Source organism: Cryptotermes secundus, unplaced genomic scaffold, assembly GCF_002891405.2.
Source record: "Cryptotermes secundus unplaced genomic scaffold, Csec_1.0 scaffold318, whole genome shotgun sequence".
In the NCBI taxonomy this organism is placed as follows: domain Eukaryota; kingdom Metazoa; phylum Arthropoda; class Insecta; order Blattodea; family Kalotermitidae; genus Cryptotermes; species Cryptotermes secundus.
In genome coordinates, this window is record NW_019730108.1 from 2,710,539 (window position 1) to 2,737,307 (window position 26,769).

The 26,769-nt window shown below is 39.4% G+C and overlaps 2 protein-coding genes across 7 annotated transcripts in view; one reads left to right on the top strand and one right to left on the bottom strand.

Annotated features, from left to right (window-relative positions):
• Window positions 1-4,458, bottom strand: part of LOC111866137 — a 21,573-nt gene extending 17,115 nt beyond the window's left edge. The window contains exons 1-3 of the mRNA XM_023854791.1: window positions 4,364-4,458; window positions 3,179-3,325; window positions 896-1,119 (exon numbers count right to left, since the gene is read on the bottom strand). Of these exons, the coding sequence (XP_023710559.1) occupies window positions 896-1,115 (220 nt within the window). The 5' untranslated portion in view covers window positions 1,116-1,119; window positions 3,179-3,325; window positions 4,364-4,458. The remainder of the gene's footprint in view (window positions 1-895; window positions 1,120-3,178; window positions 3,326-4,363) is intronic.
• LOC111866135 (N-acetylneuraminate lyase) overlaps window positions 4,054-26,769 on the top strand; it is a 27,359-nt gene continuing 4,643 nt past the window's right edge. Inside the window, exons 1-6 of one of the 6 annotated variants that reach the window (XM_023854785.2) lie at window positions 4,054-4,130; window positions 9,409-9,464; window positions 9,645-9,721; window positions 15,087-15,232; window positions 19,055-19,223; window positions 23,900-24,045. In XM_023854785.2, the coding sequence (XP_023710553.1) occupies window positions 9,430-9,464; window positions 9,645-9,721; window positions 15,087-15,232; window positions 19,055-19,223; window positions 23,900-24,045 (573 nt within the window). In that variant the 5' untranslated portion in view covers window positions 4,054-4,130; window positions 9,409-9,429. The other 5 variants (XM_023854783.1, XM_023854784.1, XM_023854786.1 and 2 more) reach the window with 5 other exon arrangements.

Genomic DNA, 26,769 nt, shown 5'->3' on the forward strand with positions numbered 1-26,769 from the left:
CTGTGGCCTCCCAGATCCCCAGATCTCAGTATTTCTGATTATTATCTTTGGGGCAACCTGAAGCAAAAAGTCTACAAAAATAATCCCCGCAGCATTGATAGTCTTCAAAATGAAATTACACGCGTAATTCATTCAATTACCGTCAACGAACTGCAGAGAGTGTCGCGTAATTTATTTGTGAGATGCGCGGCATGTTTGCAAGCAGAAGGAGGTCACTTTCAGCACCTGTTATAAACCACGGTAAGTTATCTTTTTACTGTATTCTTATAAATGTGTGCATGTAGAGCAACTGATGGACGGAGACTCAGCGACACCACTACACTCACGCTATCGGGGAACGGCACTGCAGTCGCGGGGAGGAGTTGCATCCGTTCTGCGGTGGTATGACTCACGGCAAATTGCAGCCGCGGCGCGCACTTGATTGTACGCACTGTAGAATCAGCATCAAGTGTCACAAAAAAATTCTCTTTATCTGATGAGACACTATTATGTGCATACATAAAGACAAAGGAACCAACATGGCACCATGAAATGGCACTCACACTCTGTTGGATAAGTGCGAAGTGTATGAGTTACATGTATACATGTAATTTGTACACAGCTGTATTTATACCGAATTACTAGGTGTTTTTAATTTTTCCATCGTCAGAACCCTTTAGAATCTAGCTATATTTATATATACATTCAGCAATACTTTGTATATATTTTCACATACATATTAGTGAATTTTCTGATCACAGTATTCCGGGACGTGACACCATGTGGTTTGGGAGATACATACCATATATTTATAAAGAACATATTGCCCGAATCTTCATTCTCCTATCCACTAAAGTTCACAGAGAAGAAAGAAGCAAAGTTCAATGAATGCTCTCCCTGCAGGAAGCCTACTGACCTGGAATAAGTGATGTGTTGTGGGACATTATTTGTGGAGGTGGACAGGAAACTGTTGTCTTGTTATTCAACAGTTCTCCTTCTTCCAAAGCATACTTTTTTTCCAAGAAGCGGAGGACAACATTCCGTACTGAACCCATCTCTGTCTCCAGCCGATCCAATGTATTCATGAGATTGGCACATCCACGACAAATGATATCATCTTCTGATATGACAACCATATACCTGTCACACAAGAATTGAGAATTCTATTATGTAGCACACTGATTAAAACACGTGAAAAATCACATGTTTTCAGAACTTGACAATGAATGGCTCATATCAGGAGAAAATACTTTGCAGTGAAAATAAACCTGTACCACAAAAAGCAATACTGCAGTTCTGTCTTATCATTTGTGGACATGTACTGAATCAGGATCTGATTTTTTGTATTTCCAATAGATATATACTTCAATATTTACACTACTGTGTAAACTACATGAATTTCAATTACATAACTACAAAAGCATCAACTTATCTCAGTGGTATCGTATTGTAGCATCCTGATGCACTTTTCACTTACATCGATCATTCACTGTCTTACGTGCAACATTATGTTCCACAAAACTTATCACCTTTACAAGTTTAGAAGTTTTCTGATGTTTTAAAATGCACTACATGTTTCGGCCAACATGACAGCTAGACATATTTTTAACACCTGATGATGGCTAGGTTGGCTGAAACATGAAGTGCATTTTAAAACATCAAAAAACTTTTAAACTTGTAAAGGGACCACCTCTGTGGTCTACTGGTCAGAGTTCCTAGCTACAGATCCAGAGGTCCCAGGCTCAATTCTGGTGCCACCAGATTCTCTGAGAAGTAGTGGGTCTGGAACAAGGTCCACTCAGCCTCGCGAGGATAACTGTGGAGCTACCTGAATGGAAAAGTAGCAGCTTCAGTCTAGAAAGCCGAGATTAATGGCCATGGAGATCCATTGTGCTGGCCAGGTGACACCCTATATCTGCTAAAGTTGGAACTACCTTCGCTGACAAGCAGCGGTCGCTCAATTGGTACAGTTCACTTGCAGACTAAAGCCACAAAGTTTTTGTTTTTTAACTTGTAAAGGTGATAGGTTATGTGGGATGTAGTGTTGCACATAAGATGGGGGATTATCTCACTGGTATATTCCATTACAAGGACAGACTTCCTTAGTTTCAAGCCCTAAAATATTTGGTGAGTGAGCTCCATTAATTCATATAAAGGGGTTTTGCTTAGCTTAGAGAGGCCAAAATCATAACCTCTATTTTGGAGATTTCCCATAATTACCTATGACATCAATGGTCCTAAGTCAGAAATTTTTATATTCTTGGTTACCATATTCCAGTGTTCCCCTATTATCTACCTTTCCAAATTAGCCACCTCTACACAGAAGTTATTCCTTAAAAGTGACAGTCACTCAGGCAGTCAAAAAATTCCTTACCCTTCATATAACTAAAAAACTCACTGAAATGTTCAAGAGACCACCAAGTCTGAAATTATTAGACACCACCCATCCCCTAGGATAGAGGACCATTCCTTGGCAGGCATCTGTGCCTGCTTTTTCCATAGAATATATCTGCTAAAAATTACTCAACAAACAAGGTACAGGAACAAAAATATTAGTGTAATATGGTTCACAGTGGAAATGTCTGCAACATGGACTTCCAACACAATAGCAAGAAAATGTAACTTTAAAGAGAGAGGAAGCGTATTTACCAGGCTGATGTCTGCAATGCAGTCAATCTTAAAAAAAGTGATAGTCAAGAAATTCTTTGAATTTCAGAGAACCCAAATATTTACTGCAGTATTCATAAGAGGCCACAAGATGAGGTTGCTAGCCATTGGCCAACCACGTTAACCCCGCCTGGTCTGCAACTGCAAATTCCATGTAATATTGCTCAAAGTACAGCCAGCAAAGGTAATTCATGCAATGGGAGCACAGGAATAAAAATATTTTGACACAAGTTCAGATTACAGTGGTCACTGCATGTGAGATGCCTGGAAATGTCTGCAACATGAACTCCCAACACAGTAATGAGAAAATGTACATTTGAAGGAACAGGAAGAATACCATATGCCTTAAACCGACCAACCCAACCAAACGAATAAAATCGTATAACGTAATTATTCCCCAAAGGAAATTGATTAAAATTCGCTGACCCACGTTTTTCCTACATAAACGGATATTCTCAGAGCAACAGTGTTTTACACACAACGGCCACCGTATTCTGAACTCTGGTGAATACTATACATTTGTTTCGCATACCTTTCTCCAACGAGCTGGCCTAGTTTTTCTATAAGCCGTATTTTGGTGCTCTGGGTGCGACATGTTGCTAGTGTATAGAATCTTCCAGCTACAGCAACATCACAGACAAAACACCGCAAATCTTCGCCGCTAACAACTGTAGCTGGGCTATCAATCACAGAAGTCATCTTACACTGTCATAACAATTAGTACCTATACAATTTAAAACTTTTATGGTTATTATTGCACATAAATAGAGTCGGCTTCGACCTCAGGGTACACTCACGACCTTCATGATCTTCATGATTTTAAAATATCTTGCCATACAACTCATCTGTGATAACGTTATTCTACCAGATTTTTAATTCTTAGGTAAACACTACACTCCAATATTTTTTAAAATTTTTGCCTACACTGAAAAAGCCAACGCTTCCAGATATGCACGTATATAACATTCATTTCGTATAACTACAATTTTCATTACACGACCAATTCATTGACTTCAACACCACCTTCTTGCGCCTGCTATCGTTTGCTACAAAGTTGAGCATTCATAAACAATGACCATAACCTTCATAAATTCATCGATGCTCATGCTCATGACCACTCACGACGCTCATGATCTCGCTCTCTGCGAGATTGAACTACTAAACGAGAATCGAGGGGGCGTTACATAGTGTGACAATTTAGAGACGATTGCGAATTTCACAGCTCATTTAGTTGACCGGCAGAGATTAGCTGATAAAATATTTGGGGAGTAAACATTTCGAATATTTTCAGAGACTTATACAGAGCGAGAACATTCAAAATACAAAAATGAAATCATTGCTTGCAACACAAGCATTTCATCATCTGAAAAGNCGGTGAATCACGCGATGTCCACGAGATGTCAGTACTCAACCTTGCTTCAGAAATGACGCGAGAGGCCAGGAAAATGTCTGTCGTGCATCAGGATAACAGGATACCGTAGGAGGTATTTGGCTGTTCTAATTGATTTTGGTTCACAAATTTTTCATACTCGCAGCAAGGAACCGGAACTGAAAATTAAGTCAAAATAGCGATGTTTTGCTTGCTCTTTCACAGAATATCGCCAATAAAACGAGGATGCAAAATATCAAGATCGAAAACATATGAAGCCTAAATAGAAATTACAAACTCAGTAATTACGATATACGCAGAAATTAACTTACAGTCTATTTATACTACCTATCGCTCACCGTCGTCGTATCTGAACACTCTGAAGACTCTGAAGCTCTGAACGCTCTGAACTGCGAAAGCAGGAGCTCTGAATTAATACACAATCATAGCGACGATAGCGACCATAGCGATGATAGCAACGGGCAGAGAGTTGGTGGTAAAACACGTAGCAACGCAGAGTTGCAGCCCAGAAACAGAACGGAAGAGAACTACGTTTTACTACATCCGAAAGATCAGAACTGATTATAAAACTGAGCCGAAGACTTGAAATCTGTTACTCCTGCAGTTCATGAAAGTAGAAACAATGGTGAGCTAGACGTAGAGTATGTTCATTCAAGTTGCGTGACTGTTATACTTGTTTGGCAAAAACGCCCAGTGATACGTTTAAATTCCAGTTTACACAGTTACCGTGCAGTATCCTTAGCTTATCACACTCGTATTTTGGTGACATTAAAAATATATTATGGTGCAATGTAGAATCCTTCATATTAATTAGTCTCATCTTCATAAGTGTCTCCACGGGTAAGGCCATTCATTTTGTTGTAACTCTTAATTTTTTTTTATTTCATTATATTTAGTTTTTCTGCCCGTGTGTAGGCTTACACTTGTATATGGTATTCGGATCCGCCCTCAACTCATGTCCATAGCAGTTGATTGTTTATTATCCAATACTTTCGATAGTATATTTTAATATTAAGCTTCCCTTTCGTATCTTCATTGTATTAGTACTAATGATCTTCACAGGTTCATCTCTGAGGTCTCTTCCCTCCTCCGTAATATGAAATACTATAGTGGTGGTAAAATCTGTGCCAAGAGTTTTGACAGATTTACATGTTTTTAGCAGGTAATTTCTCGAATTTGCCTTACTGCGCGTGCTCTTCACGGACGCTTGACTAATTGTACGGATTTTATTCATATTCGGCATTTAAGAGTTCATGTATCATAGGTCGATGCCCGGTGAATATGAAGGCCCCATCCCCCAAAATAGGGGTCCTTCCTATGGGCTACCAACTAAAAATCGCGATTTTCCCGAAAACGATTGTAACGACTTTTATCAAATTTCAGTACTTTGTGGATACCCTCCTCAGAAATAAAACAGTATTGGCAAGTTCTGGAAAATTACAGTACTGCATAATGAGGAGCTTCATAGCTTGTACTCTTCTCCAATGATCAAGTCAAGGAGGATGAGGTGGGCAGGGCATGTAGGATGAATGGGGCCAGAAGAGGAATGCATATGGGATATTGGTGGGAAAGCCAGAAGGAAAGAGACCACTGAGAAGACCAAGGTGTGTGGGTGGACAATGTTAACACTTTGCGGACCGGGCGCATGATATCAGGCTTTTCGCTTTTAAACGTGGCGGACCGGTCGCATGATATCAGGCTTTTAGGACACATTAGGTTGTAACACACTATACCTTCCTCTGGCGCCATGCAGCTGCAATGAATACTGTGTAATAAATCTTTGGAATGTATGCTAGATACTCAGTAACTTGACCTGGCTGGCTAGGGTCCCTACTCCAAAAGAAAGTAAACTTTTGCCCCTTCCAGCTGTTTATGTACCAGGCAGGAAGTTAGTAGAGGGGAATATGAAGGCAAAGCAATCTCTCTGACTTGTTTTCCGATGAGCTATCTGACGTGCCTTGTGAGGGAGTAGTGATTAGTGACTCACACAGTGGAAGTGACGGGTCAACAAAGAATTGTGGCCACAGATAATAAAAGTGAAAGTTGCCTTGTGGCTTATAAATTGTGATATTTTCAATTTTTTTTTTTCATTTACAAAAATCTAAACCCTGATTAAAAATTGAAATACAAAGCATTTCTGATGAAAGTGGTAAAGGCTTGAGCTAGAGACCAGATGGTGGTGGCAGAACCAGAGTCAGGCAGACTTAGTGCGACCTAGCCCATCAACTCCCACCCCACGCAGGCCTCATGTGGAGACCTCCAGGTGACTCTTGGGTGATATGCGGAAACATACCCTCGTGAAAATTATGAAGAGTGAACATTCAAAGGGGAAGCATCCTTCTAGGCAATGCCATGTTTGCACAGTTCACAAAAAAAGGACTATGACTGTCTACATTTGCAAGTGTGTAATGCCACTTCACAAAGGGGAATGTTTCCAGAAATATTACACTCTCAAGCACTTCTAGGAGCATTGGTAAGTATTCTCCAAAAATTTTAGTTCATAAAATTAATTAGGAGATTTTATATTAATTTTTAAACTGAACAGTGCACAAGTTAGGGTAGTAGGTATAAAAATGCTGGTCCCCAGGGTGATTTAAATATTTAAATTGCCGGTCCGCAAAGTGTTAAAATGGAAGACAAATAGGATGGATGGTATGGATTCGATTATCTGGCTCAGGATAGGGACCAGTGGAGGGCTCCTGTGTACATGGTAATGAACCTTTGGATTCTATAAAATGCTTGGAAGTTCTTGAGTAGTTACACAGTTGGCGGCTTCTCAGGAAGGGCTCAGCTCCATGACTGAGTGACCATAACCAGTTGTAGTTGCTGAGAGAAAATTTCACTAGGTGAAGGTTACAATTGTCTAGGATGTGATACCATATAGTCTGGTAGATGGTTAGCAGTGTTTTGAGGAAGCATGCTGCTGCCAGCATCTTCAGGATAGAAGATGGTACTGGCTCCACAAAGTAGCCTTACTCAGATTGGAGTCCAAATGTCAAGTCAGACATCCTTGTTTATACCTGCTGTTAAGGGTTGTAGGATAGGGCACTTCTAAAATGAAAGCTTGTTATTCAAAATTTGGGGTGTGGGCTGAAGGGTGAAAAACAATGAAAGTCACGTAGATACTATAGGGTTCTGACGATGGTGTATAACACACAGAGATACTGGATTTTTGGACTTTGTCCATCATTTTTCTTAGTTATTTAGAATCCGGACGATGGACAAAGTCCGAAAACCCAGTATCTCTGAATGAAAGTCACATTAGGAGCATAGGCATGCTAGGTTGTTCTCAACTTCATGATTTTTAAGAAGAGTTTTATAAAGGTGAATAAAGAAAATGAATTATCAATTTTTTTTCCTCTTTTATGTCGTCTGTATGACAATAGTATTGGTTGGATTAGTGTGGATCATTAATGCTATGAAGCACTTATTCAAGCAGGTGAGAAAGCATGAATTATCAGATTTCCGTATCAACAGTCACGTTAAATTAAGAAGCTTATGTCCTGTGAATATTTTTGCATAACTCAGTGTCAGTTCTGTTCAGCACCATAGTGAAGAAGTTCATATGAATAGAGATAGTGGGCATTCAGTTTTGTATATGCATAAGCTGCTGCTGAGAGCATTATTAAGCTGATGCCTCTTATAATTATAGTGTTTTCTTGGATTTGCTGTCAGATGTTGCAAACTTGGATAGCATTTTAGATGAGCACCATCTTGACTGCAGGCAATACAAAGGAAGATTTCAGAGCTGTTGAACATTATTCTGACAATCCCAGTGTCAACAGTAGAATCTGAACACTACATTAATACCCTCATATGAGTAGAAACCTACTTTAATAACTCCAAGTATTGTCATTGGCATTGGCAGTTATCAGTATCCATAAAGAAGGCATTGCTAAAATTTCTCAATTCAACCTAAAAGTGCAAAGGAACTGATTAGAGGAATACATGTAAGGTTTAGTCTTAAATTTTAATTATACCCTGTACACATGTTTAGGCCAGATTGAAGGTGAGGAACATTTATTGTAACCAAAAGAGTAAATAGGTATTTCATTTTGAAGGAGGTTAATGTATGTAATGGAAACTGACGTGAAATTCAGGCAAGGTAATGACAGTTTCTTATACATGCTTCAGCTTTAGCTCCCAGTCCCTTTGTACATTTTGTTCACGATTTGTCAGAGGGTATGGCTCTCCAGAAATATGACATAATGTGAAAAGGCCGTTTATATCGTAAGTGGTAAGATGATTATAAGTAATGACTGGAAAAAGTGTGGACGTGGTCATGACCAATTTTATATCAAGTAGATTCTAAAGGGTTCTGACAATGGTGGATGACACACAGAATTACTGGCGTTTTGGACTTTTTCCATCGTCCAGAATTCTAGGTAATAGAGAACACGACGTCCTGGTCCAGTGATTGAGATTGGCTCTTTCTAAGGGGCCAACTGATTAGGTGTCTTCCTTTCTCACCTGAAGATGGAAACAGAACCAGTTTTCGAAACGTCCTGTCCTCTAATACCTACAATTCTGGATTTTTTCGGTCATTTTATAGGTCATTTTTTAAATATTTTCAGGTCATCAAAATCCGGGCCCTGGAGATCAATTCCAACAGCTCGCATTATTGCTTACTTATTTGTTGCTGCGGGAACCCTGTGCTAATTTCATAGCAACACTTTGGTTTCACTATTCTGGCTTTCACGCGGGGATTTCCGAACTGTTGCATAATAAATGGTCATATTCGTCACATTATTATTCATATTGCAACCCTTTGACCGCCTGCATTCAATACAATAAATTGCCCCTCAATTTAGGATGCTTTTGAAATTTATGTCAGGACTTTACATTTCTTATATCCATCTCAAGAAATCACAAAAGAAGTCTTTGAACAGGATGCTTTGGCAAAAGTAAAGCCAATTGGATACTTATGACTGCCAACATACTTAAACTTCCACAGTTTTAAAGGATTATCATGATTGCATATTACACTTAGCATTACTGAGTTTTGGATTTTGTCCATCACCTAGCATTCTGAACAGAATGCGTCATTTTGAAAAATGCCTGCTTCCATTCTTAGGTGAAATATAGGGAGGTATACTTCAGTTGGGACTGTTAGAACGTTTATTAACATGTCCAGTGATTGAGTTACTCACTCTGACAGACACAACTGAGTAGATGAGGCCCTTACCTTTTTACCTGAGAAAAATGAGATCCAGTTTCTAGAACACTGTGTTATGTTTGGATCACTGGATGACACATAAGTCATAAGTCCAGGCTGTCCCTACATGTTAGCGTTCATCACTGTAAGTTTTTACCAAGTTCACTTTTACTGTATTTTTTATCCATCTTTTAAGAAAATTAATTTTCTCTTATAGAAATTTGTATTTCGAGGTCTGATGGCACCTGTTCTGACTCCATACGCAAATGATAGGTATGTAATTCATAAATACAATGAAATATTTATAATTAAGTTATTGTTTTCTTAGTCATCAAATTGGTCCTGTGTTTATGTACTATTAACCCATCTCGTGCATCTGGGACTCAGCTTCACTACTAACAGTAATGAGTTTCAGTGTGTTTATACTATTTGAGGTAACACTTCAATTTTCAGGTCTTTCAGCATACAGCTGGATATTATTCCAAAATATGCAAAGTATTTGTCAAGTGTAGGAATTAATGCAGTTTTGGGTGAGTTTCCTTTCATTATAATGTAATTTGTCAACAGTACAGAGTACAAGGTAGAAGTCATATTTACACAGAAATGTAATCAGGAACATTATGCTTCCTTAGTGAGAGTGTTGTATAATGGTAAGGAGAATCAGACATATTACAGGGTGTCCAGATGAAAGGTATCCAAAAAAAAATCTTGGGAACTAATTGACATACACGTATCCGGTTTATGTCATCAGAAAAGAAAACTGTGGAAGTTTTTTTTTATTCATGCCCAGCTTGGGCGCATGCGTCAGCTAATTATCTTCGGCGAGCACAGTAACGATATCTACAGAGCATGAACAGGTTAAATGCGTGTTGTGGCCAACAGAGTTGCAATCTCTTACAGCTGCCCAGCGTTGTTTTAGAACACAATATGGACGTCAGCCTCCTACACGGAAAAGCATTCCGTTCTGGGATAACAAACTGAGGCCTACAGAGAGTCTGTTGCATGTAAAATCTCCTGGAAAGACACGGACGTCTGAAGAAAATGTCAGTAGCATTAGAGAAACATTTCAGCGAAGTCCGCACAAATCAATTCATGCTGCTAGCTTGCAGTTACAAATTCCATGTTCAACAGTGCATGATGTGCTACACAAAAGACACTGCCTGAGAGGGTACAAGATTCAAGTGATAATGTAAAATTGTCCCTAAGCAGTACAGCATGAAGGCATATTGGGGAGTGGATTTATAGATCCATATTTTCTTGACCCCGGCACTAAGTAAGTAAGGTAAGTAGGTAAGTGGTCAGCTTCACGCCCCGGCCAATTTGCTGCTGGGGAAAGAGCTCCCAATACCAGCTGGATAGGCAGTTGGGTTGACCTTAGAGCTGATCTGGACGATGTGGAGAAAATTCTTAACCCTGCTGATACTCGAACTCCAACTCCTAGGTTGTCTAGTCCATAGCTAGTCTTTATACGGACTACGCTATACTAGCCCATAGATTCAAATGGTTCATGCACTAAAACCGAATGACCAAGTAGCACCCACAAACTTCACTGTGGACATGCTAAAAAGAATTGATGGGTCGCCCAATTTCCTCTGCCAAGTGTGATTCTCTGATGAGGCGAAGTCCCATGTCAGTGGAGGTGTAAACAGATACAACTGCAGGATTTGGGGCAGTCAGAATCCACATGTCACATGTAAATTGGAGAGAGGCAGTCACAAAGTGAACGTGTGGGCCAGCTTAATGCACGACAAGTTAATTGGACCATTTTTCTCATGGAAAGGCTGTGACTGGACGTTCGTACTTGAACATGCTGGAGCAGTATGTGCTGCCTCAATTATCACCTCAAACTATGCTCCAACAAGATGGGGCGCCGCCATATTAGAAATCACCTGGGCAGAGAGATGGATTGGCTGAAGTGGACCAATCGCTTGGCCTCCTAGGTCGCCAGATTTAACGCCATTGGATTTTTTCATGTGGGATTATGTGAAGAACATTGTTTACCAGGTTAAGATCAATGACCTTCAACACCTGAAAGCACGCATATGGGACACTGTGGCTATGGTAACACCAAACTGCTTCAGACAACGTGAAACGAGGTCGAATATCTCCTGGATATTTGGCGTGCCACCAAGGTAGCCCATATTGAAATTTATTGAGAAAGTTATATACTCAGAGAAGAGAACTTTGATAGTTTCCCTTTGTAATGGTGTAACCCATAAATGTGTATAATAAATCCTTTCTGATATATAATTATATTATTTTGAAGACCTTTCATTCAGACACACTGTATGTTATCTATTGTGCATACAGGATGACGAACGAAATGATCAAGTATTTGATTTAGTAAATATACACATATGTCAACTTTAGCGGATAGAGGGTGTCGTGTGGTCAGCGCAACGAATCCCCACGGCCGTTATTTTCGGTTTTCTAGACCGGAGCCGCTATTTCCTTGAAATAGCTCCTCAGTTATCTTCACGAGGCTGAGTGAACCACGTCCCAGACCCACTACTTCTCAGAAAATCTGGTAGCGCCAGGAATCGAACCCTGGACCTCTGGATCTGTAGCCAGGAACTCTGACCACTAGACCACAGAGACCTTCACCGACAAGTGGCGGTCGCTCGGTCGGTATAGTTCGCCTGCAGGCTCAAGCCGTGGAGTATTTTTTTATGTAATCATATGTGTGGGTATATATATATATATATATNCTGCTTACTGGGGCAGTAAATCCCAGTCAGGTTTATTTCACACGCATTTTCGCATGTCTTTAAAATATTATTCAGCCTCATGTTTTGTTCACGGGGGCAAGCGGTAGCGTAGTTGGTTCAGGCACTGTGCTACAAGCCAGAAGGTCACGGGTTCAAGTCCTGGTCAGGTGATTTTTTTTTTTTTCCAATTTGCCTAATCCACCCAGCCTCACTATGGTCCTGCAGTCGACTCAGCCTCTAACGGGAATGAATACCAGGAATCTTCCTGGGGCCTAAAGGGCAGCCGGCACATAAGGCTGACAACTTTACTGCCATCTGTGAGCTGATTGCCTACAGAAAATGTGGGAGCCTCTGCGTCTCACAACCCTATGGGCCTCCACTGCCTCTTACAGGGACACCTTTACTCTCTTTTTTTTAAGTAATTATTCAACTATACAATGAACGATGTTTTGTAACGTAATAACACAATAGATTTTGCAGATCAGTTTTTACTCTTCCTTCGTGCGCTCTTCCTGCTCATGCGCCAGTTTAAAGGAGATAACTGAGAAAGGAGGACTGTTTGTGGAGCAACACATAAAAAGTGTTGTTCTTTACTGAAATAAGAGGTGTTGTGGTCACACACAGGCAGTTTCATGCCCATTTTAAAACGCGATTGGCTCCGTCATTCAGAACAATTGATAAACTTTATAATCAGTTTAATAATGATGTATCAGAGTTGGAGAAGAAACATCGCCTGCATTCATCTGTACGTTCTCCAGATAACGTTGAGGCTGCCAGAATGGTGCTGCAAAGAAGACACAGTAAATCAGCAAGGAAGGCTGCAGCACATGTAGGGGTATCCAGATGATCGCTGCTACGAATATAAAAAAATGGTTTCAGTTTGTATCCATACAAAATGACAGTGTTGCCTCAATTTACAGTTCAAAACAAACACCAAAGAATGGCATTTGCTGAATTGGTTCAGAATAAGGAGGTATCGTTCTATAATGTTTGGTTTTCTGATGAGACACACTTCCACTTCAGTGGTGTGGTTAATAAACAAAACTTGCGACTTTGGGCATCAGAGAATCCCACGTGTGATGCATGAGAAGGTGGATCATGCACTGAGAAGTACAGTTTGGGTTGCTGTCTCAAGTCATGCTAGGGCCAGTTTTCTTTGAAGATGCAGTGAACAGTGAGCACTACATAAGCATATTGGGCAATACTTTTGTGCTTCACCTTCTTGCTGCAGGTTTGCTGTTACAGACTCAGTGGTTCATGCAGGATTGAGCCAGGCCATACACAGCAAATGTTTTGGACTTTCTGCATGACACTTTCAACTGACATGCAGTCTAAAACCGATTTCCTGATCGTTTTGCATGTGGACAGAACTGTCCCCAAATAGTCGTGATTTAAACTCATGTGACTTTCTTTGGGGTTTCCTTAAGGAAAAGATTTTTCTGAAAAAGCCGCCAACATTAATGGAATTGAGAGCACTAATTATTCAGGCCTGCAACGAGATAACTGATGATATGTGCCGTTGAGTAATCAGCATCACAGCTCGTGTTGAAGAAGTTTCCAGATGTAATGGTGGTCCTATTGAACACTTGATTCACAGAGAATAAATCTCCATGCAGTGGTCTTTATTTTTGTATGGTAGTTCCAAATATTGTAATAATTGAAATAAAGATTTTATTAATAGATTAAATACTGGATCATTTCGTGCGCCACTGTGTAGTATGCTACAAGTCTTATGAAACAATAATTCAGAATGGGTCATGAGGCACAGAAAGCTCCAGTACTGGTTAAATCGCTTACAGTTTTTCTCAGTCACTGCAGTGAAAGCTAGGATAGTACATCTAAGTAGGCCACAAGTGTTCCTTTGCCAGCCCTCTAGGTATTTCCTTCTTAGGCCATGCCACAACTCAGGTGGTTAGTCACCAGCTTTCAAATGTGGTGGCCCAGGTTTGAACCAAGGTCAGTTCATGTGGGATTTGAGGTGGGCAGAATGGTACTGTGGCAGGTTTTCTCCAAGTAATTTGGTTTCCCCTACAATTCCTCATTCCATAAACTGCTCCATATTCATTAATCAGTGCTATGTAGTGTCAGTGGTGATAGTGTCATTAGATGAAAAACTGAGAAACTTAAACTTGTCAGTTCACTGTATTTAATTATCCTTTTATTTCCTTAGGTGCTGCAGCTGATACATTATTAAACAAGCAGCAAATCATTCAGCGGAATGACTGGAAGGAAATTGTTTGTTTAATTTTTTGTGTAATCTGTTCTGCAGATAACAACAGCTTGGTTCTCTGACCTCTGACCTGTAGAACAGTAGGAAAAATGCAGCAATAAACAGTGCCATGATAATATAGTTCAGCCTAAACAGAAGATTGAATTGTGCTGCTGAAGCAGTCTGACCCACAAGAATAACATTGGATTAGTAATACTTGTACCTTGATTTAAGTTTGTTTTTTCACTACATTCTCAGTATTGTCACGTATCCTGGTAACGTGACAAGAAGTTAATGGGTTTTAGATTAGATGAATCGACTTATTGGACAAGTTCACCTGGCAGAACTACAGAAAATTGTAATACACACAAATTACTTTAACTATAAGACAGAAAACAAGGTTTTCAACGTCTTCTTGCTTGGAACAATTTCTGCCTCTTGAGAGCACGCTAGTTTGCTTCTGTCTTAACTTCTGCCTTCTTCCTCTGACTTCTGTGTCTTGACTTCTTGCTTCTGGCGTCTGACTTTCGAACTGGCCTCCATTTATACCTGCTAGGTGACTGGGGTAGCAGCACCTCCTTGAACAGTTCTGGTTTTCATTTCCTTGGTAACAGTCTGCCTATGTACACATTGTTTCATGAACATGTTTACAATTGTCACCCAGACAATGCATTCACTGCTCTTATTGTAGCAGAAACGTGACTACTGAGCCATTGTCCAGCAATGGACGCCAGCTCTGACGTTGATATCCTGGCTTTCAGGTGGCATGTCACAAATGTAAAGGAGTTGGTGGATTGAGAGTTGACGTGGGAAACAGAGTTCTAGGGGAAGAACAGCCCCGGTGCCACTTTGTCCACTACAAAACATTTTGTAGAGGACAGTTTTGATAAGAAAAGAATTGGATGAAAACGGGGGGATATTAGGAAACACTCTATTGATGTTGAATGGATGTGATCTGTCTTGTGCTCACGATTTCAGTAAATGGGACTAGTGGGGAGGGAATGTCCATGACAGTGGATGAGAGGAAGGCCACAACAGAAGCATGGGCTGCTGCTGTGAAAGAGACAAATCAGATCCTGATGGTTCAGGTTGGAGGTGCTTGCCTGAAAGATGTGCAGGAGATGGTAAATTCCACTTTATTACTAATTCTTTGGTGGCAGAACTCAGAAGTTGAACAATGCTATTACGAAAGATTACTATGGACACAGTCGTGAATCAGTTCTATCTATTTCCCATCCTCAGTTTCTCTAATATCTGTTCTAATAATGTAATAAATTCTTCAAATTTCTCATTGTCTCCCAAGTGGTCACGTGTTACTGGGATTCTGTATACATTTCATGCCTCTACAATCAAAGTCAAAGACATTCCGTTCCCTGTAACATAAAATTCATACTGCTAACTATCATAATATTTCTAATTGAATTAAAATCAGCAGATAAGTAACATAGTACACTCAGTAGCAATAAACACACACAACAAAATCTAAATATTTATGTGGTAAGGATGAGGTCAGCTTACGAATAAAGATTAGTTAGTAGGTCAGCTGACTGACTGTTTGGTTATTCTGGCAGTCGTTGGTCAGTTTATCAAATTATTTTTTGAGGAGTACTATAAGAGCAATTACTCAAGGTAATTATATATCTTTAAATATTAACTGTATTAAAAATTTGTTTCTGTGCCTAACTAATTAAGTACTATGCCATGAAGGCGTATGGAGGAGTGAATTTATAGATACACATTTTCTTAACCTCAGCACTAGCTGGAGGTGAGTGTTCAGCTTTATGCCCAGGCCACTTTGCTTCTGGGGATAGAGCCCTCAGTACCCATTGGATAGGAGGTTGGGTGGACTCCAGAGTAGGTCTGGGTGAAGTGGAGAAAATTCTTGACCCTACCAGGCCTCAAACTCCAATCCCTCCCTTGAAAATGGATCAAAAGTTTATAAGGAAATTTTGCAGGAAATAACCCCAGAAATATGTACCATAAGCCTGGGTAAAACTGTCAATCACCCTGTATAACTTTGGCATACATTGCGACAATTGTAGCTAAATAGACCACACCTGATGATGGCTGTATAGAGCTGAAACGTGTAGTGAGGGAGAAGGGTGACTAGATAATAAGGTCCATTTAAGATGGAAATTATGTTCACAGAAGTCAAAAGTTAGCGAAAGCTATATTTTCTATAAAAGGAACCAACTCCAAGAAGGTTGAGACAGTTCAATTTGAGCATCATTTAAATTAGGGCATATATTTTATTGATATGGACCAAAATTAATTTTTATTTACAGTAGAGTAAGATGTAAATTATCATCTGGGTATATCTATTTCATTTCATTGTGTTAATTACATGTTGTTAAAATTCCTAGACAGTGAAAACAAACACAATGAAACAGCACCATCATCACCATAGCAGAAAACTGGTTACAACAGAGAACTAGTAACACAAATGTACAACCAATTCAAAAGTAATCAACAGTACCATAACAAACAAATGGCTCAGAAAGAAAAATACGAATAGATTACCTTCACTTATTGAGGCAACTACATACATAGTGTGACATGTCAACCCGTTGTTGGGCGACAGGATGTGGAATGAGTTACCACAAAGACAGACTAAATAAACAATCAGGTGCTTAGTTACGCAACAGTGGAACGAGGTTATGCAACCTGCTTCTAAGTGCCAGCCGATAAACAAGACTCCCCTGCATGTGTGATGATGTCATACTGCAGTAGTGAGTAGGAGTCACGTAACCTGCTTTTCTGCAAGTGATGTCACGTGCCCCCCTCACCGATCCTGTTGATCCGCAGCAGTAAACACCCCTTCCATGCTAGGCCGTGATGTCACGCCACGTTTTCCGCCTGCCCAGTTGAGGGTTTGTAAGAGAAACTGGAATACCAAACAGTAATAAATATCTGGTCATGAGCCCTAGATGGGGCTCGACACCAACACTTACTGACTGACTGACTGACCGACCGTCAGTCGCAATATGACTTGGACTTGGACTTCGACTAAGGAGTCAGAGGAGCACCTGTGTGGAGGCAGGGTTGAATACCTCCACCGTGACCCTGCGAGTCGTAGAAGGTGATGAAAAGGGAAGTCTCAAATCTGAGACAGTAAAATATGGTCTCAAGTACTAAGGGACTCGGACCTGAGAAAGACTGCACTGGCAAGGACCAGCAGCATATACAAAAGACAGACCCGTCCTCTCGTCAGAGATGGCGCCCCACAGAAACAAGACTGTAACTGTCAAACAGTAATAAATATCTGGTCACAAGCTCCAGATGAGGCTCGACACCAAGACATACTGACTGACTGACTGACTGACTGTCAGTCACAATGTGACTTTGACTTTGACTTGACTAAGAAGTCAGTATTTGGCAGTATTTGGAGAGTATCTGGGCGTATTTGAGAGTAACAGCAACAAGAAGTTCATAGAAGACCTACGAACATTTAAAGGATGATTGAAGACCTTAATTATATACAATATTTGGAGTGATCTGAAGCGCTAATTTCTGTGTTGAGATACGTTACCCAGAGAGGACTGGTGTGTGCGCGTGCAACAGTGGATTATGAGGTGTGTGTGTGTGTGTGTGTAAATCAGCGATAGCTATATATGCATTTGAGTGTAATTAAGAGAGAGTGTAACTAAGGGGTTAATGAACCCAATTACCAATCTGAACAGTGTCTCAGCAAAACACGTTAGAATACTATCATGAAATTATTCAAGAAAACAGAAATCAGGATAGTGTTTAAAACTGGCAAAACTATAAAAACCTACCCCACAACATTAACCACTGACATTTTTGAAACTTCAGGGATGTATAAATTTACGTGCCTAAATTGCAAGAAAGTCTGCATATGACAAACAGGACATTCACTTTACTTCAGACACAAAGAACAAGTAAGAAATATAAAATAAAATAAAGAAGATTCAGGGTACACAGCACACATCCTAACCAACATTCATCAGTCTGATAAAGTAGAAGATATTGTGTACAAAATAGATTGAGCAAAAAAGATCAAATAATGGATAAAAAGGAAAATTTCTTTATCTTTATGCACAAAAGCAAGATGAAATAATACAGGAACAAAAATCTGAAGAAAGAAACAACATCAACATTAACCTTTATGGCAGCAAAATAATTCCTGATCATGTGCGCACACAGACCCAACCACATACATGCCCACACATCAGTCCGTCCCTACCAAAAGGTGAAATGAAACCACAGAGCCCAGTATTCGGTAAATATTTAGATAACATGCATTGTGTTTTAGTAATAAAAAAATTTGCTTATTCATTTGACCCAGCAGTAATAAGCATATGCCTTACCTGATATTACATAATATTTACAGACACCTAAGAAATGAGTGACAGCAACATACATCATAGCACAACACACCATAATCAAGTGAATTACAATAACTACAACCTATATCTGTATTTGCCCTGGCCTTTTATAAGAAATTTATGACTGATATATTTGAAATTCTTAATTTTTATATTTATTTATTTATATTTTTATATATGTGGTTGTGTAATACTGATACATGTTGGGGGTTTTAACAACATGTAATCAACTACATATATGTACTTAGATGGTAATTTATTTATTATTCTGATATAGACAGTATTTAAAAAAATGAACACTTTCAAAATTTGATCTGCAGCTTGTAGTGTAGACCCTATCGTGTCATGGAAATCCAGTCACTAAGGCAGAAAATGGAAACATACAGACACATGATGTCTCACTTTATGCAATATGTGTGAAAAACACATATAAAATCAGAAATAACTACACTAAACTTTTATTACAATTTCTTTTTTATGTACTCTAACATTGAAATCTCTTATGTATATTTTGTTTGCCTACATAAAGATATTACTGAGAATGTGGACATGGAAAATTTTTGCTTGAGGCCTGTGATTTAGAATGATAATGCTCTGCAGGCAGCTCATGCTGAAAGACTTGGCGTTGATGGGCTCCTGTGCCTGCCTGAGTTATTCAACAAACCAGCAACAGTGGATCAGCTAGTGGAATACCTGAAGTATGTGGGACAGGCAGCTCCCAAGACGCCCCTTCTGTACTATCACATTCCTTCATACACTGGGGTTAAGGGTATGTATTATATGAGGGAGAGACGTATGACCCATTTGTGACATTACTAGGGTGTAAAGTGTGAAATTCTCATGACAGTACTGTGATCTACAAGGTGTTGCCATGTAGTGTGGTAGATCATTACCAACATGTCAGAGGAATATGCTGCCTCAGGGTAGATCTTTTGCTCCGTATGCATTGGTTACAGGATCTGAGCCAAATAAATGGAAATAACCTGAACAGTGTAAGATGTGAAGTTGGTAAACATTTCAGGAACAGAGGGAATATCTGAAAGAAAAAATTATGAGCTTGCAACGCACAGTAAAACAAAAACATTGGAGACATTATAATATATATAAACTTAAGGAGAAACTGAGAAATAACATGGAAGGGGATAAGAACGGTGATCTGCTTGTAGATTCCTACAACACTTCGATTAAGTGGAAAAATTACTTGTCTCAGCTATTGAATGTGCATAGTGTTAGTGATGTTATGGAGATGTAGATACTTATACATACAGCTGGGCCTTTAATACCTGAGCCTAGTCCTTTTAAGGTTGGAATAACTGTTGAGAAGTTGAAAAGTATAAATCACAACTTGATCAGATTCTGGAAGAATAGATTCAAGCAGGAGGTGTAACATTGTGTCCTGATATTTATGAACCTATTAATTCTGTTTGGAATTAGGAGAAATTACTTCAGCAGTGGAAGGAGTCTATTATTGTGCCTGCTTAAAAGAAGGGTAATAAAACAGACTGTAGTAATTATTGAGGCATGTCAGTGTTATCAGCTTTGTACAAAATTTTATACAATATCATTCTCTCAAGATTAAACCCATATGTAGTCAAAATTATTGGGGATCATCAGTGTGGCCTTTAATGTAACAGATCAACTACTGATCAGATTTTTTGCATTTGAGAGGAAATGGAGAAAATATCAATGTACTGAGACAGTACCTCAGCTATTCATAGACTTAAAAAAGCTTATGATTCAGTTGGCAGGGAAGTATTGTACAGTATTCTTGTTGAATTTGGTATACCCATGGAACTAGCTAGGCTAATTAAAATATGTTTACATGAAACCTATAGGGAAATCTGTATAGATAAATATTTGGCTGATACATTTCCTATTTGGAATGGCCTGAAATAAGGAGAGTTTGTAGCCATTTCTTTTCAAGTTTACTTAGAATATGCTAGTAGGAAGGTTCAATAAAACCAGCTAGGATTGAAATTGAATGAGACATATCAGCTTCTGGTCTATACTGCTGATGCAAATACGTGATCGCCATAAAGAGAAACACAGAAACTCCAAAGAACTGTAGTAAGGTGTTTGTCTAGAAGTAAATACAGAGAAAACTATGTTGATGTCTCATCATCAAAATGATGGGCAAAATTATAACATAAAGATAGCTCATAGATTCATTAAATATATGGGCAGGTTTGAATATTTGAGAGTGACAGTAGCAAATCAAAATTTGATTCATGAGGAGATTAAGAGCAGATTAAATTTAGGTAGTGGCCGCTGCCATTGAGTTCAGAACCTTTATCTTCTCATCTACTGTCTAGAAACTAAAATATTAATATACTGTGGCTTATAAACCTGTTGCTATGCAGTGACTCTAAACAGCGACCGTTTCTGGCCAAAGGCTTGATAAACATGTTCCTCTTGCTAGGCAGCAGATTCTTAATAATTCAAAAGTTGGACTATAACAATGGAAGCAGAGTGTTTCTACATGGTCTGTGCAGGGATATTATAAGCAAGGGACAGAATCAGTTGTTGGTCATCCCTGTGTGGAGGCGGGGTTGAATACCTCCACTGTGACCCTGCGAGTCATAGGAGGCGACGAAAAGGGAAGTCTCAAATCTGAGAAAGTAAAATATGGTCGCAGGTCCAAAGGGACTCGGACCCGAGAAAGACTGCGCTGTCAAGGGCCAGCAGCATATACAAAAGACAGACCTGTCCTCTTGTCAGAGAGGGCGCCCCACAGAAACAAGACCATAACTGTCAAATGGTAATAATTAATATGTGGGGCTCGACACCAAGACTTAGTGACTGATTGACCGACCATCAGTCACAAGGTGACTCTGACTTTGACTTTTGAGTTGTTGGTCAGTTCTCTACTGGAATCTGTGAAGAAAGGACTTTTTTAATTTTTTAATTTGCTTAGTCGGGGGGGGGGGGGGGAGTCCAACTGGGTCCAGTCAGCATGGCGGCCACTGATTGGCCTATTGTAGCCTGCCCCAGGTGATTATGATGATGGAGAATTTGGTGGAATGAAGATTGACAGGGGAAACTGAAGTACTCAGAGAAAACCCACCCTAGTGCCACTTTGTCCACCACAAATCCCACTTGACCAGACCCAGGATCAAACCAGGGCCACCGCGGTGGGAAGCCAGCAACTAACCATTTGAGCTTTGGCACAGCCTAAGAAAGGAATTGAGCTGGATGCAGGGAAATAGCCACTGTCAGAGCTGTTACCAGGAAGAAACCTTCAATAACAGATGAACATTAGATTGTGTGGTGTAGTGAACTGTAAAGTGTGGATATTAGCGATGGCGCTGTAATTGCTTGTAGTTCTGCTTTGTGTGTATAAGTGGTCAATGAATCCATTCACCAATCCGAACGCCATCTATATAATCACACATACTACATGACATCTGGTGTCAGAAGTGGTCAGATTGGAAAGTGCATTGGATCTTTATTGTTGTACCGCCATACAACAGAAATGGAATAAATGACAGAACTCATGAAAGCCATGCTAGAAATGATGGAAAATGCTGGTTCTGTAGCCTCCTGGGTGGATAGCAACCAAGCAAAAACAGAAGCCATCGAAGCTAAGGCAGACACCAGTCTAAGGGAAATGAGAGCTGGCCAAGTAGAAGAAGAAATGCTGACCATGATGAAAGCCCATCCTGAAAGGATGATGGCCAGGATGGACTCCCAGCTGGAGAAAATGGAGGTTATGGAAGAAATATTCCAAGTCAGAGCATGAGGATATTCCTAAGGATTATTATAATGCTGCATGTTTTGGCCGTATAAGGCCATCTTCAGGAAACACTTATGTGAGGAATCCTAATACGCTGCACAGTAATCGAATGTCAGTCCTTTTATCACTTTTGTTTCATTTTTTATGTTTTCTTCTTTATATCTTTTATGTTGTGTGGCTATTTCTCTGTAATGTGTAATATGTACTTTAATGAATACAATTATACTTAATTTGTTTGATTACATTTCTTGTGTATCTAAGTGCTGTTTCTCTGTACTAACTTATTTTGCTGGTGTGCTCGTGATTGTATGTTTCAAGTGTGCCTTTGCATTCACTGTATTAATTTTTGGTGTGATTGCTCTTGCTTATATATCTTTTTAGGTATTAGGTGTGCTGCTACCTATCGTAAAGCTTATGCACTCTTTGGACTATGGGGTTCTGCACTTTGATGTGTGTATACACAAATGCATATACATAGTATATTTTAATAGTTTTATATAACATCGTATGCTCATAATGACCGCTGTGTGATATTAAAGTGTGAATCAGTGTTATTGATTGTTGCATTATAGACAGAACATTTGATACACGATAATTAAAAGGTATGTTCCAACATTTGTAAGATATGTAAATAATGGTAAAATTAAAAGGAAAACGTTTTAGTTGTAAAGAGCTGCCTGAAAGAAGCAAAGGGGAAGATATGTTTAATGTATTGCCTTCATATCAGGAAACAAAATGGTATGTCTTTGGAGAACTGTGTAGGCATCTGTACTGATGGTGCCCCATCAATGGCTGGCTCCATTAAGTGCTTCGAAGAAACTAGTCTACTTAGCAGACACTTTTCATCACATTAACCAGTTGAACAAGTCTCCGCAAGGCCTCAGAGAAAATGTTTTGACGTCAAGTAACAAGATTCTTAAATTTGAAAGGAAACTGAATCTTTGGAAAAATCATGTTGTGAAAGGAAATCATAAAATGTTTCCACTTCTGCTGGGGCTTGAGAGTGAAGGATATCAGCAGATTGCTAGTTTTATTGAAAACCACTTTGAAGAAAAGCAGAACAAAATAAAACATTATTTTTCCTCCCTTTCAACACAAGTGTATGACTTGCAGTGCGCACGCAGCACGACACTCACATGACTCATGTGACCTTCGCCATCTGTTGAGAAAACATTACACTACACTACCATGCAAGAATTATGACTACATGTCATTTTGTTCCAAAGATATTGACTATCAAAGAGTGAGTAAATTTTTTTTGGACCCCCCCCCCTGTATTTGTGACCAAAAAAGAAGCACAGGTCTCACATTAAAGTATTAAATTTCATTATGAATTTTAGTTTAAAAAATAACACTGTCTTAGACAGTATTTTTGTCCATATTGCTTCATCTTATGGTTTTCAGTAACCTTACTATTCAGCATTTTAAATAAATTTTCATGTTGTAAATAGCCCTAATTAAGATGACTTTACAGCCTCTATTTACACTAAATCCAGAGCCTACCTTTATAATAATTTTTGTGTATGGTCTCCCTGAGACTTGAAAATTATTTCAAGGGTTCCTCCAAGGTGGAAAAGTTGAGAAATGCTGTCCTAGACCATCAGTCCTACTCTGTTTCTGACTTGTTTTGACCCACATGAATTCAACCATTATCCCTTGACTGTGAGCCCTGTCCTGTGAATATTTTTGCTATGACTATTCCATTTGTGCAGTGAGCATGCCACAGTTCCTGGCCACTGCTGCTTGCAATATCCCAACATTTGCTGGAGCAAAATACACCGACAGCAACCTGGAAGAGGGAACACGGTGCTTGGAAGTGAAGAGTGAAACACTTGGCCTTTTTCTGGGCTGTGATCATGTATGTATGCTGGATATTCCAGTGTTTTTATTGCCACCAATGTGATTAAGACCTGAGATTCTCACTGTGATGAATATTAAGATTACAGTCTTCTGATATATGACATTGTAGTTTAGTAGGTATGTACTAGCATTTTGGAGGAACCTCTTATAATCAACCATGAAGATGAAGGCAGCAGTTTCCTCCATTGTTGGTACTTATCAACCAAACTATATGGCATCACATGCCAGAAGACTTAATTAGTTTAATTTAATTGTGTTTGTGTCTATATATATATATATATACAGGGTATCCCAGGAGGAATGTGCCAAACTTCGGGAGGGTGTTCCTTATGTTAAAGTATGCCGATATAACCCAAAACACCTATGTCCAAAGTTGAACGGTTACGGAGATAATGGCCCGAGAAGAGTGTGGTCTTATGGCAGGTCCAAGCACTGTACCTCGCTGTACCTCTCAGCTGAGAGCCCTTATCTATGTTTGTCCTTGAGTGCGATGATACTCCCTAGCCGTGCTTATGTAGTTGGCTCATACCAGAACGCGCAGTCAGCACGTTACGTCATCGCTCGCCAGTCATGTGTTATGTATACTGCTTGGAAACCTAAGGACAATTATGACATGGCGAGCGAGTATTTTGTACTTCACTTTTATGGCTTTCCGTCACTCACANCTCACTCACTCATGGAGCTTAGCCCTTCTTGAGGGCCACTCAAGAATTTCCCAGTAATTTATGGAACCCAAAGGTTCATTACCATGTTCACAAGAGCCCTATCCTGAGCCATATCAGTCCAATCCATACCATACCATCCCATCCTGTCTCTAAGATCCATTTTAATATTGTCCATCCACCTGTGCCTTGTTTTTCCCAGTGGCCTCCTTCCTTCTGGCTTTTCCGCTAATATCCTGTATGCATTCCTCATCTCCCCCATTTGTGCTACATGCCCTGCCCACCTCATCCTCCTTGACTTGATCATTCTAATTATACTTGGAGAAGAGTACAAGTTGTGAAGCTCCTCATTATGCAGTTTTCTCCAATCTCCTGTCACTTCATCCCTCTTCGGTCCAAATATTCTCCTCAACGCCCTGTTCTCAAACACCCTCAGTCTGTGTTCCTCCCTTAATGTCAGAGACCAAGTTTCACACCCATGCAGAACCACAGGCAGAATTATGCTTTTTGTATATTCTAATTCTTATGTTTTTAGATGGTAGATGAGAGGAAAAAAGGTTCTGGTATGAATGGTAGCAAGCATTACCCGAGTTCAATCTCCTCTTAATTTCCTCCTGAATCAGGTTTCAGTCTGTTATCATTGTTCCCAAATATCTGAACTGTGCCACATTTTCAAAATATGTTTCCTATCTTTTATGTCGTGATTTTGCCCTGCATTTTGGTGACGAGACAGCAACATATACTTAGTTTTCTCTGTGTTTACTTCTAGACCAACCTCTTTACTTGCGTAAATTAAAGTTGTGTGTTTTTCTTTATGGCATCTATATTATCACCCAGTAGATTCACATCATTGGCATAGACCAACAGCTGATGTATCCCGTTTCATATCAGGTCCACCTGGTTTTCCTGGACCTTCCTAATGGCATATTCTAAAGCAAAGTTGAAAAGGAGTGGCAGTAAATAATCTTCTTGTCTTAGACCATTCTGGATAGGAAATTTATCAGACAACTGTTTACCTATATGGACTTTACTATACGTTTTGTTTAAACAAATTTTAATCATGGGTATCAAATGGTGTTGGCTTATAATAATTAAGGGTTTAATTTAGGAAAGAGAGCTAAAGGTGATGGGTAACTAGTTCAGCTGTTGGTAGAGCTGAGATTCTTCCTCAGAGCGTTTGGCAGGGCCTTGCTTAGGCAGGGAAGGGATGAACATGATACTGCACATTTGCACTTAAGCACTGTAATCATTTATTAACACTTTTATCCACTTGATAGCACACAGTTAATATATATACTTGTATATAAGTATTTATCTAGCTTTAGTCCAGATACACCAGAAGTTATGATAATACTTTATTTAAACACTTTGGCTTGTTGAATTTAGGCTTTGTGATACACACTTTTTATCTACACAGTTCACGAGTTGGCAGACAACTGAACTGAGCAACCGACTTCTCTGAAGACCCTGAGGTCCTCAGTCTGTCAGTTCATCAGCTATTTCACTCCCCATAAATTCACAGATTGGGTAATTTTGAAATTTGGGAATTCACATAATATTTGGATTTCCAGTGAGCTAACTGTAGTATGGGATTTTGATCCTTAATGCCCTAACATCGTTTTTGACAGCACAGTGGTGGATACTATGCTTAGCGTTGGTATCGAGCATGCCTATTTTTAAGTTACAATGTTCTGGACTCGTCAGAGTTTGTATTCTCAAAGTTTGCTGTTGTGTTACTCGTAGACAAAATTTCTAAGAAAAAGCCACAGGATGCTTCCTGTGAAACAGTAAGACTGGGAATAAGTCAGTTCTTGAAGAAAGAATTCTGCTACTGGCAATTCTTTTGTACCAATGATTCTGGTTATACCTAAAACTAGTGCGCTACAATGGAGCAGTTACAGTTGGCCTAGAAGTTTCTCATCACCTGAATGCAGGACAAAACTGTAATGTAAAGAGTGCCAATAAGAGCTCTGAAGTGTATTGGCATATCAAAATAATATCCATGATGGAATTAGATTACATTCAGGAAATGGATGGTACTGTTCCATTTAGAATCTGTT